Below are 12,079 nucleotides of genomic sequence, written 5' to 3'. Positions count from 1 at the left end.
AGTCTGATACCGCCTCGTCTACCTCTATGTTTCTTTCTGCCGTTTCCTTTGTTGCCGTTCTCCCGCTTGATTTCTGTTAGCCCTTCTGGGCATAAAGTGTCTCCCAACTCCAATTTGAGTCCGGAGTTTAGGTCCATAAGTGTCTGGCGGTCGTATGACATACCCGCCAGTGATGATTTAATAAAAAAAGTCGAAAAAACAAACATAATAGCTAAAAATGTGCACAAGAAGAAGAAGAAGAAGAAGAAGAAGAAGAAGTGAGCTCAGCTCCAGCTCCTCCTCTCTCTCTCTCTCTCTCTCTCTCTCTCTCTCTCTCTCTCTCTCTCTCTCTCTCTCTCAGCAACGTTACCAACCGCCAATAAACATTAGAAGAAGAAGAAGAAGAAGAAGAAGAAGAAGAAGAAGAAGAAGAAGAAGAAGAAGAAGAAGAAGAAGAAGAAGAAGAAGAAGAAGAAGAAGAAGAAGAAGAAGAAGAAGAAGAAGAAGTGACGCAGCTCCTCCGTCAGAGTATAAATAGCTCCTCCTGTCGCGTCTCTTCTCTCAGCTGCAGAGGCGCCTCGTCGCGTCGCTAGTTTGTCTTTAGCTAACAAGCAACTTAGGTTATCTAACCCCACTGTCCGTACGCTACATTTAACTATGTATTCATGTCGAAACATTTGCTCAAGTACTACAGACCATCCACCGTCAACGAGCATTTCCTGATGTGAGTATTATATTATATTAACGTTGTTGACCGGGCCGTGGCTTTACAGCTAACGTTAGCTAGCACAGCAGCTAACTCGAGGTCTACAGCACAACACGTGCATCATATCATGCAGTTTTTACAGAAGTTACTCGAGTCGAGTGTGATTCGTGGACTAGAGATATTTAGCTTGAGCATTCACGACAGGTTGTTGAAGTTTTAACTGTTTCCACGTTAGGTCATTACTTGCCATGCTTGTCTCGAAGACACTCTGACGTCACGAGACCGCCGCCATCTTGGTATGGGGGAAACAAACTGATTTCTACGATCAAATGTCTGCGTTGAGCTCCGTTTTCAAGTTCAAGTTCTTTAATAGTTGTCATACAGAAGTACAGAATACTTTCATACAAAATGCTTCTTAAGTGGTCTGCACACGGCGGGCGACAGACGTCGCCTGGCGATGCGATCGCCTGTTGCTCAACGACAATCGCTTATCCCCCCACACCAGAGGCGACCGTCGCTCTGTCTAGCTGGGGGTGTGGTTACTTGTTTCCCCCCGGGAGATATAGGAGGACGGACCGCCGGGACCGGACGTCATGTTGTTGTGAAGTGAGCATATTAGCAGCTCTTCACTAGCACTAGCAGGTAGCTGTGTTGCGCGTTACGAGGGAATATTAACCTGTAAAACCCATATTGAGCTGGAATTAAACCACCATATACGAATACAACCTCTCCTCATTCTTCCTGACATTACTGCATGCCTGATCGCTACGATACGTTCATTACCAATGATTGGACAAGTAATGTTATGCAGCTGCTGAGAGAGTGTATTTTTCACGGAAGACGCAAACTGTTTTGTTCTCAACCATAATTTTCTTTGGACAATAAACCTTACAAACTACATCAGCTGCAGCCTGGACATTAAACTCTGTCAACATCCACAACTTCTTTTGTTACCCGAGTATAAAAACACTAGTAGATGCATCGTGGCGCATTGTTCATTTATTAGTTAATGACAAGCGGCCACTACAGCTTCTCAAACTAACGTTATTTATTTAAATTGTTTCCATTAATAATAATGAACATAAGTAGCATGGTAATAATACGGAGGTTATTGATCAATGAATGTGAATGAATGAATGAATGAATGAATGAATGAATGAATGAATGAATGAAAACTTTATTAACAGATTGCAGAATGGGTACAGTGCAGTACAGCTCAATACATACAATTGTTAAGGGGATGCAGACCAGAGAAAGACTTTCGTCTTGTTTCCACCAGGGTCCCCCATTTCCAATTCATCGTAACATATATGACATACATGACATACAGATAGACAGTACTGCTACATCTATACATTTATGACATACCAGATTTGCAATTACAGTACTGTATTTGTGATACAAAAAGAGTCCAGAAAGAAAAGAGTATATACATTAGGCGTAGAAACTGTACATTGGATTGGGTAGGTGGGGGTGGGACTGTACATTGGAGGTGGTTGGGGGGGGGGGGGGGGTAGGAGTGGGGGGGGGGGGGGGTGTTGGCGGGGGTTGTGTTCGGACATTTACAGGGGCCAGTTTCGAGTTGCAGTCTCCCTTAGGTGTTTTTTGAGAGTGTTTTTGAAAGTGGGTAGTGATTCACATTCCTTTACAGCTTTGGGTAGGGCGTTCCACATTGATGTGGCATAATTGCGAAACGTGTTTAGTCCCTTGTTTGAGCCGAATCTGGGTTTAACATGATTTGTGGAGCTCCCTCTGGTGTTGTGATCGTGGTATTCACTGACCTTTGGGAAGTATTTAGTCATGTACATGGGTACCTTGGTCGTGTAGTGTATCTTGTAGACCAGGCCCATTGCAAGTTGCTGTACTCTGTCGTCTACTCTAAGCCATCCTAGGTTGTCAAAGTGGGCAGGGGTGAGGTGGGTTCTAGGAGTAAGGTCAAGCAGTAGTCTGACCAGTTTGTTTTGAGATGTTTGTAATTTTGTTTTTAGCGCCTTTGAGGTGCTTTGGTACCATGAGGTGCAAGCATAGTCGTAGTACCCTTGAATGAGTGCTCCTGCTAGAGTCTTCAGGGTATTCTTGTTTACCAGTGAGGAGATCCGGTACAAGAAACGAGTTCGTTGGTTGACTTTTTTTATTACATTGGATGCCATTTTGTCACAGGAAAGATTTGCCTCTAGGATGGAACCCAGGTAGGTAATATCTTCTTTCCTTGTGACAATATTGTCACCCACTGTAACTGAGAAGCCGTCGGTCTTGCTGAGTTTGTTATTTGAACCGAAGAGAATGGACTCTGTTTTGCCCATGTGTAATGATAGTTTGTTATCAGCGAGCCATATGCAGATTTTGCTTAGTTCTGAGCTGAGGGTTTTTTCAACCTGTAATTTGTTCTTGTCAGAGACCAGCAGGGCTGAGTCGTCCGCAAACAGGAACAAGTTGCAGTCACAAGCTGACGACATGTCATTTGCATAAATTAGGAACAGTAGCGGACCTAGTATGCTTCCTTGTGGAACACCACAGTTTACTGTGAGGGGGGGGGATAGGGTACCGTTTACCTCCACCATCTGCTCTCTCCCCTCCAGGTAGGATTGCATCCAGCTCACTGATAGACTATCAAAACCAATTGCTTTTAGCTTGTCAATCAGAATGGTGTGATTGACAGTGTCGAAGGCCTTTTGTAGGTCCAGCATGACCATGCCGCAGTATTTGCCCGCGTCCACCTCTTGTTTGATGTGGTCGTTTAAATAGAGAAGGCATGTGTCAGTGGAGTGGGATGTTCTGAAGCCAGATTGGAATTCGTAGATTAGATTTTTTTCCGCAAGGTATTTTTCGACCTGTTCGTATACAATTTTTTCCATGACTTTCGAGATGGAGGTAAGGATAGAAACAGGGCGGTAGTTGCCTGGGTCTAATTTACTGCCTTTTTTGTGCAGAGGGGTCACTCTCGCTATTTTGAAGTCCTTGGGGACGTGTCCCTGTTTTATAGAGAGGTTTATTATGTGTGTGATGACTGGGGTGATGGCGGCTGCTGAGTCTCTGAGGAATTTGGAGGGGATGTTGTCATGGCCAGTGGCCTTGTTAGGTTGGAGGGCGCTCAGTTTTTTGAGTACCTCATCTGTTGTTACCATTTCCAGTTTGAAGTCGTCTTTGTGGACCCCTAGGTTTTTGTAGTAAGCTACTATGTGTTCTACCCCATAATGCCCTGAGTGGGAGGGTAGTTTGTTTACCAGTGTTGTGGCTATGTTTGTGAAGAAACTATTTAAGTAATTGGCTACATCCAGCTTTTCTGTGATGAGCGTGTTGTCCGTCTTTATGTTTATGTTTGAGAATCTGGTTTTAAGTTTTTTACTGCAGCCTAGTTGGTTATTGAGTAATTTCCAAAGTTCACGCGGTTTGTTTTTGTTTTCCTCGGTTTTGTCATTGATGAATTTTTTCTTTGCTGTTTTGATCATGGAGTTTACATCATTTCTTAGTCTGTTTCTTTGCAGTTTGAGTTCAGTCACGTGGGCTTGGAGTTCACTGCTCGTGCTTATGTTAAGCTTTGACTGACTTTTACGAAACTCAGAGCATTTTTTGTCTCTGGTTTTCATAGCGGTCAGTATTTCAGCGTGCATCCACGGCTCAGCGCGATTTTTTACCCTGGTGGTTCTTAGGGGGGCCATGTTGTTTAGTATCGTTGAAAATTTGGTTTTGAAGCCAAGCCATGTTTCTTCAACCAGTGTACCATTGAGCTCATCTGACCAGTCCAGACCCTCCAGTTCAAGGTTAAAGGCCTCGCTAGAGTAGGTTTTTAGGTCTCTAGATGTGACTGTTTTGTGACAGCCAGCCTTTTGTTTTAGCTTTTTGCGGGTACAGAATATCATATAATGATCACTTAACCCGCATGCTATAACCCCTTTATTGGCGATCTTGGACTTGTCAGAGGTCAGGATGAGGTCATGTATTGAATGATACATTAATGGTGTACAAATGATACACCAGTAGAACTACTGTAGAAGTCATGTTATTTCCTCATTGTCCTGCCTGCCGTCGCCTCCAAAAATAGGATCGAGGCGATTTTGAACGAGGCGACAGAAATAGCTGCGCGACCGTCGCTTCAGAATCTCCTGCCGTGTGGGTTCTCTCATTCATAACAATGAAGGCGATACAATTCTGTCTGTCGGCTCGCTAAAAAAATCGGTCGCCTGGCTAAAATCGCTCGCCGTGTGGGGACCCCTTTACTGTTACGCTCCAGTTTTCATTACATATTTGATCACATTCTTCATTTCATAACCTTTTTATATAATTTGTTTTGAAAATATTGAGGCCAACGTTGCATTTCACTATTTCGAAAGCCTTTCTGGTGACATGCACTTAGACAGAAAGTTAAAAAGACAGGAAGAATGACTACTGCTCAAGACTGGTGAGACCATTATACCATAATATTTACTTGGCTTTGTTGGGCCATCATCACAGTGGTTTCATAACGGCTGCCCCTTGATTAGCGCTGATGACATCTTTATCACGAAACTGATCATCTCTTGATGATAAACTTTTCGGATCTGATTTCTGAGCCAAGTCCATTGTCGTTTCCAGCAATTGTCTTTTTGACTTATTTTTAAATGATCCAACTTGTAATTAAGTGTTAAATTGTAGGACCGTTTGTCCTTACATTTATTTCGCACAATCGCAGTCAAAAGTCCTGTGCCTTGTTCCAGAAGATATCCTTTGTGTTTCTAGATGAAGTAGTAGGCTATTTATTTAACCAGCTTAAATACCACATTATAATATAAACGTGAACTTGCCTGAAGTTAAGATGTTAATGTTTTGGGTGTGATTATGAAGACGTGGGGTCATGGAGGCGGCAGAGTGTTTATAAATGGACGATTCTGATTACATAAATGTAATTTTTACATGGTGTTTGTTTGAACTTAATTTTGGGGGAAATACAGCCTCTACCGCTTGATGATAGAAAACTAAGCATTTTGTGCGTTGTGAAGTGCTAGCATCTCCTTTTGATGACATGACTACTACCTGAGACTGGCTATAATGAACAGAACAAATGTTTTCCTCTCAGGCCACAAAGTCGTCGTGGTGAGATGCGAGGGGATCAACGTCTCTGGCCATTTCTACCGCAGCAAACGTGAGTAAATGTTGTCATATCTCCGGGTTGACTTTTGCTGCGTTGCTTATCGTCAGTGATGTTTAACCACAGTAAATTATTCGAGTCTAACGACCATGAGAATACTTTACATGCACTACCATCTGAGACATGAGCATTGCATACTAAATCAATTTTTTCCACATTACTGGCTGTTGGGCATAGCTTTAATTTGATTAAAGTAGTCTTTTGTGTCTGAACAGTGAAGTACCCGTCTTTCCTGCGTAAGGATGAACGCCAATCCTTGTCGTGGACCGTACCACTTCAGAGCTCCCAGCAGAGTCTTCTGGAGGACTGTCCGAGGTAACATTTTAAAACCACTGGACCCCAGATGTACACCACCCAACCGCAAACTGTAATTTACATTTTATAAATGGTAGGAAAAGGTTTCTCCTTCCAAAGCAATCATGGACTAGGCAAATGACAACATGTTTATATTTTTGCTGCATGTAAATGGGTTTAATGTAATTTGACTGAGGAAAGTAGCAGGATTTTAAGATTGGCATGGAGGGATCAAAACATACGCCTTTGTGGCAGGGGTTGTTAATGCTATGGCTTTGGTTGAGGGCAGGACGGAGAGGAATGAGGATTAAGGTGATTGTTAGAGTGGCAGTTCAACATTTGGGCATGGAGGGTCTGATGTGGGGGGTGGGGGGGAAGTGGTTAGGGAATTGGAGAAGGGGGTTGTGAATGACCAAGAAGTCCAGTCGGCCCATAGGAGGAGAGGAGTGTCTCTCAGAGGGGGGCTCAGTCAGAGAGGAGCAGCATTAGCTGCACTACATGATGGGGAAGGAATATGGACATTGTAGTAGGTGAAGGATACCAGAAGATGGCGGTAATGCCCCATACGAATGGTGGCCGGCCGCCGTCAAACCTCAAGAAGACGACGATTGTAGTTAGGCAGCAATACGCCAAAAGGTGTCTAGTCTGCCGGAAATTTACAAGAAGATGATCAAAAGATACTAGATATTATGAGGCTTTTGGACCTTGTTGCAAGATTTATTCATTAAGAATTCATGTTACCCGGCACATTTGTCCAGTGCTCTACTGTGATGAGCACTTTATCCCAAAACTGATCTATTGATGAGACAAACCTAACGGATCTGATTGCTGAGTCGAGTTCAGGACATAATGTGCTACTGCTTGGGTCAAAGAACATATCACACCACTAACATGCATGGTATTGCTATTGGTTTTCTAACATGCGATTTAGAATCCTAATTTTTTTTCTGTTGTCTACAAACCAGGTATGCTCCCTCACAAGACCAAGCGAGGACAGGCTGCCCTGGAGAGACTGAAGGTGTATGACTGTATCCCCCCTCCCTATGACAGGTGAATGAAGTCTTTAAAACCCAAGTGGAACAAGGGCCATATTCATATTTTGTGTGTGCCTGGCCCCTACATGTGTCCATTTTTTATTTTTATTTTTTTTAACCTTGTGTTGTCTGTGATGCAACCTTTACATAACCGGGTATTTGAATGACCGAGAACACACTTGTAACAGACATGCGGTTCATTCCATGAGTGGACCGGTTTGCTTCTGTGTCCGATGTTGTTTTCTGTTCCACAGAGATGGTGGTCCCATGGGAGGCTGCATGGAAGGACCCAGCCTAGCAATGTAAGTGACATTTAATTAACAATCTAGTCCATGCACTCTGGTCATGTCCGAAAATCAGAGACTTCTGGAGTAACATACATGACTACATCACAGAGGTCACAGGGACGGAGTATGAGTTCTGCTCTGGTTTATATATCCTGGGGGATCCCTGCAGTCTTAGCCATATCGCAAAGCCCCTAGCTGATTGGATACAGACTAGTATTATGATAGGCAGACAGATCATAATGAGAGGCTGGAAGGCACCAGAAGGCCCATCATTCCGAGAGTGGAGTGGAGAACTGGGTAGGGTAGCTGCCTATGAGAAAATATCTTTTAGTTTAGGAGAGAAAGGAGAAAAATATATTAGCAAATGGGGGAAATATCTGCAATTTCACTCACTATAAAAGGAGGGGGGGCACACTGGTCTAAGACAGCGACGTGGCACAGGAGTATATAATACCTGACAAATGCACCATGTTTATGTAGACAAGATTGGCTCTATGTTTTAATGTAGATTTATTTTTTCGTTTGATGTTTTCTTTTTGTTTTGGTATTACTTCCAATTTTATTCTCGGTTTAGTCTAGTTTATCTATCTATTATTATTTCTTTTATTTTTTGTAGAATTTGTCGTTTGTTTAGTTTGACTTATTCTTATGTCTTTATTTTTTATTTTTATTTTTTTTCTGTCTTCCCCCCCATATGGGGGTCCAGGTGTCTATGTTGTCCTTCAGGACTGACCCATGCTGATGCAAAATATGTCATTCATTGTATTGTCCTGAAGTACTGTGTGCAAAAAGAAAAAATATGCAATAAAGTATAAGTCATAAAAAAAAAACCTTTTGTCGACAGTCTGCGAAGTCAATGATGAGTTTGTTATCCCTGTCTGAATGTTAACTGTGGAAGTACACTGTAATCTGATGACTTGCTGCAGACTCTATTCTGAACAGAGTCATGGCTGAGAATCTTGACTTCAACATTATACCTGGTTTTGTTGCAGGTTCCCGAGAGACGACCACTTCCCTCTACTGCCCTCTACTGGATAATGTGATGAAGCCTGTTGAATGGTAAGTACTTTGGGGTGACTTCTTGAAATTGCTGTTGGTTCAATGATGAGACCTGGAAGTGCCGTCTGATGCGATAACTGACGATGCAAACCTTTCCTCTGAGACGTCCAGTCTAAGGCTGCGGTTACACCTTTCGTATTGTTTTCTTATACGTATCGCCGCGTATCGCCGCGACCTCATGCGCCTCGAGTCACATTTTCGTTTTTTTTTTGTTTTTGTCAGCCGAGCACACTGATGTAGTACACTGCCAAAGCAGTAGGTGGCAGTAGGTGGCAAACATGAAGGCAATTTCAACCAATCAGAACGAATGTGCCAATACACTTCCTGGTGGAAGCTCCAGCAAAGAAAATGTCAATAAGGCAGGCGCCTATGCCGCGCCACCATCTTGTCACCATTTACTCAATGCAGCAATAATTTTTCAGCAAAGCCTAATAAAAGTGCAATAAACAAAACGGATACATTCACTGTGTTCTGCCTGTCATTTGTTGATGAAACAAAACTAACATCAACACAAGTGACCACCAAGAGCGGATAGTTTAGTCTAAAAAACGATCGGTAGCATTGTTAGCTGCATGCTAACGTCAATGGAGTATGCCATTATAACAATATAGCATTGTGGCTAGAAGCTAACGTTAGCTCACGCTACTTAGCCAGCACGAAACTGATGATATCGCGAGCTATCAGTAGTTAGATAACATTAGAGACAACGCTGTGTGTATTAAACAAAGGTGAATAGATGACTGGGCCATTTTGTTTAATGCTTGTTAAGTTGAAAGAGGAACTCTGAGCTAACGGGGTCTGAATCCTGATAGCTCACGTTAGCCAGCTGCTCATGCAATCGGTAATGCTAGCAGAATGAATGGATGTAAACTTTATTTAACATATTGCATATGGGTACAATACAATACGGCTCAATACAAACAATTGTTAAGGGAATGCAGACTGTTGTAGCTTGGACTGGGGTCCTTATAACAATAACTTGACAACACATGGTAGCTGAAGCTATTTGGGACACGGAGCTATGTCCCAAACACACACACTGTTGTCACCGGAAGGGCACGCAGATGGTATCTACTGCGCATGGGCGTTTTCGCAACAACTGCTCCGTGCTGACTACACGCTGTTGTCGAAGCGTTTTTTTTGCGTATCTCCAAACGCAAACACAATTTTGCGTTTCAGCCGTATCCACAAAAAAACGCCAAACGCATTTCTGTGTAGATGGGACATCAAACGTCGTCAAAAACGTATAAAAAAAACGCCAGGAATACACTAGTCTAACCATAGCCTAAGTAACGATGTTTGGTTGAACTTGGATGCTACAGCCGAGCCGACTGCATGGTAGTATAGATGTATATCAAGGAATATTTCGTTATGTTGAGTTTGTTTTATGGTCTGAGGTTGGAAGTGGGGAAACATGGATGATGCTAAACCAACAACTTTTTTACAGTGACTTATAGTTAATATACTTGCAAATGTACTCTTAAAACGGCTAATGACTCATATTTATATGATGCGAGTGGCCATGTTGAAATTACGCTGAGGCTTGAATTGGGTTCAGAAATCATAGCTGTTTGCGACTAGGAAACTCCGGAGTTGATGTGCTGTTTTGATTTTTCCTAGTAGGAAGTCAGAATTTAAGTTATTGAAGGCAGCATAATTCCTGAAATGCAACTTGGGTGTTTTTTAATAAATCAAATGTGTTTTATGTACAGATCCAGCATATAACCAGGAGATGGAAGAATGGGACGCATGGTCCTGACTGAGTCATTAACACAGGTTAGTTTCACACAAATGTCCTTAGTTTCTCTTTTGGAAATGAGTCGGTGTGTTGTTGCCAGTGATGATAAAAGTTATCCCTGTCTGAATATTGGTGTGGACTTATGGTAACCTGAGGCTTGATGCAACTCAGAAAAAGCCAGAATTTGCTTGACTGAACTGGGTTCAGAAATCCTAGCGGTTTGTGACTAGGAACTCCCGAGTTGATGTGCCGTTTTGATTTTTCCTAGTATGAAGTTATTGAAGGCAGCATAATTCCAGTGATGCAACTCGAAAGTGTTAAATAAATCGAGTGTTTTATGTGTACAGATCCAGGAGATGGAAGAACGGGACGCATGGTCCTCAGTCATTAACACAGGTTAGTTTCACACAAATGTCTTAGTTTCTCTTTTGGAAATTAGTCTGTTGCCAGTGATGATAAAAGTTATCCCTGTCTGAATATTGGTGTGGACTTATGGTAACCTGAGGCTTGATGCAACATCAATAGATATGACCAGAAGACTGAAGGAATCTTAATTCATGTTTGGTAAAGCCTAATGATTTTTTTCTTATCAGGACAAGAACCAAGCAATGACTCCAAGGCCCAAACCAGTGAAATGAAAATGCAGATGTGTTGACTACGTAATTTTCGGACTATAAGGCGCAGTATAAGCCGCAGCAGCTAAATTTAATGATGTGTACATATATACACAACATTATGCATACTTTTGACTATAAATAAAATCAGAATTTGTTCTTACGTGCCTGGGTAAATAAAGGTTATAGAAATGTAAAAAAAAAAAAAAAAAAGTAATTTGAAAACTGATACCGATATCACATTTTAATGCCGATATCGGACATCCCTACTTAAAATGTAGTTAATTTTCCTACATTTAAACGTAAGTTACGATATTGGTTAACCCTTTGACTATGAATCCACATAAATGAGAGATTAATGATAAAAAAAAAGAGAAATTACTTTGACTTAAAGCAGTGGTCACGACTGGTCGATCTTTGAGACTTTCCCTGTGTAGATCTTTCCCTTAAAAAAATGATTTATTTTTTTAGATCTTTCCTTGAGAGTCCACATTACTTGGCACTGACTGAGTACACATTACAGTTCTACTTTATAAAATGCTCATTGTAAATATGTTTTGTCAATGTTAATAATATATGAGAGTCCACATTACAGTTCTACTTTTGTTTTGCTGTGAAAAGTGATGCTGCATAAGATGACTGCACTTAGCACTGACTGAGAAAGTACATATTACAGTTCTACTTTGATGTTTTAATGTTGGACCAAAGCATTGCATGTAATTAGAATACAGGCAAATAAAAGTAATTTGGTTCAAAGTACAATCTTGGCTGTCTTTTTCTCTCAACGCTTCAATAGGTCCTCAAAGGTTCAAAGCACCTCAAAGGCGCTAAAAACAAAATTACAAACATCTCAAAACAAACTGGTCAGACTACTGCTTGACCTTACTCCTAGAACCCACCTCACCCCTGCCCACTTCGACAACCTAGGATGGCTTAGAGTAGACGACAGAGTACAACAACTTGCAATGGGCCTGGTCTACAAGATACACTACACGACCAAGGTACCCATGTACATGTCAAAATACTTCCCAAAGGTCAGTGAATACCACGATCACAACACCAGAGGGAGCTCCACAAATCATGTCAAACCCAGATTCGGCTCAAATAAGGGACTAAACACGTTTCGCAATTATGCCACATCAATGTGGAACGCCCTACCCAAAGCTGTAAAGGAATGTGGATCACTACCCACTTTCAAAACCTCTCTCAAGGGACACCTACGGGAGACTGCAATTCAACACTG

At 41.9% G+C, this 12,079-nt stretch overlaps 1 protein-coding gene across 3 annotated transcripts; it reads left to right on the top strand.

Annotated features, from left to right (window-relative positions):
• The first annotated feature begins 564 nt into the window (after positions 1-564).
• Positions 565-8,518, top strand: LOC311224396 (large ribosomal subunit protein uL13-like). Of its 3 annotated transcripts, none has more exons than XM_084309361.1 (6): positions 565-703; positions 5,739-5,804; positions 6,026-6,125; positions 7,070-7,154; positions 7,393-7,440; positions 8,418-8,518. In XM_084309361.1, the coding sequence occupies exons 3-6, from the start codon at positions 6,053-6,055 to the stop codon at positions 8,461-8,463; spliced, it is 252 nt and encodes an 83-aa protein (XP_084165487.1). In that variant the 5' UTR covers positions 565-703; positions 5,739-5,804; positions 6,026-6,052; the 3' UTR covers positions 8,464-8,518. The 3 variants fall into 3 exon arrangements, with proteins under 3 accessions (XP_084165487.1, XP_084165488.1, XP_084165489.1); XM_084309362.1 differs by having other exon boundaries at positions 6,008-6,125; XM_084309363.1 differs by lacking the exons at positions 565-703; positions 5,739-5,804 and having other exon boundaries at positions 5,845-6,125.
• Positions 8,519-12,079: the final 3,561 nt, after the last annotated feature.

This window comes from Notolepis coatsorum (genome assembly GCF_963971535.1).
Source record: "Notolepis coatsorum genome assembly, chromosome: 2".
Taxonomy (NCBI): Eukaryota; Metazoa; Chordata; class Actinopteri; order Aulopiformes; family Paralepididae; genus Notolepis; species Notolepis coatsorum.
This window is presented reverse-complemented; position numbering and strand designations above follow the sequence as displayed.

What these genes read in the sequence shown, in the direction of transcription:
- LOC311224396 (XM_084309361.1), top strand. Translation starts at nt 6,053, where the DNA reads ATGAACGCCAATCCTTGTCGTGGACCGTACCACTTCAGAGCTCCCAGC. An exon ending in CTTCTGGAGGACTGTCCGAG is followed by an intron (nt 6,126 to 7,069) that starts GTAACATTTTAA and finishes TCTACAAACCAG; the next exon opens with GTATGCTCCCTCACAAGACC. An exon ending in GAAGGACCCAGCCTAGCAAT is followed by an intron (nt 7,441 to 8,417) that starts GTAAGTGACATT and finishes GTTTTGTTGCAG; the next exon opens with GTTCCCGAGAGACGACCACT.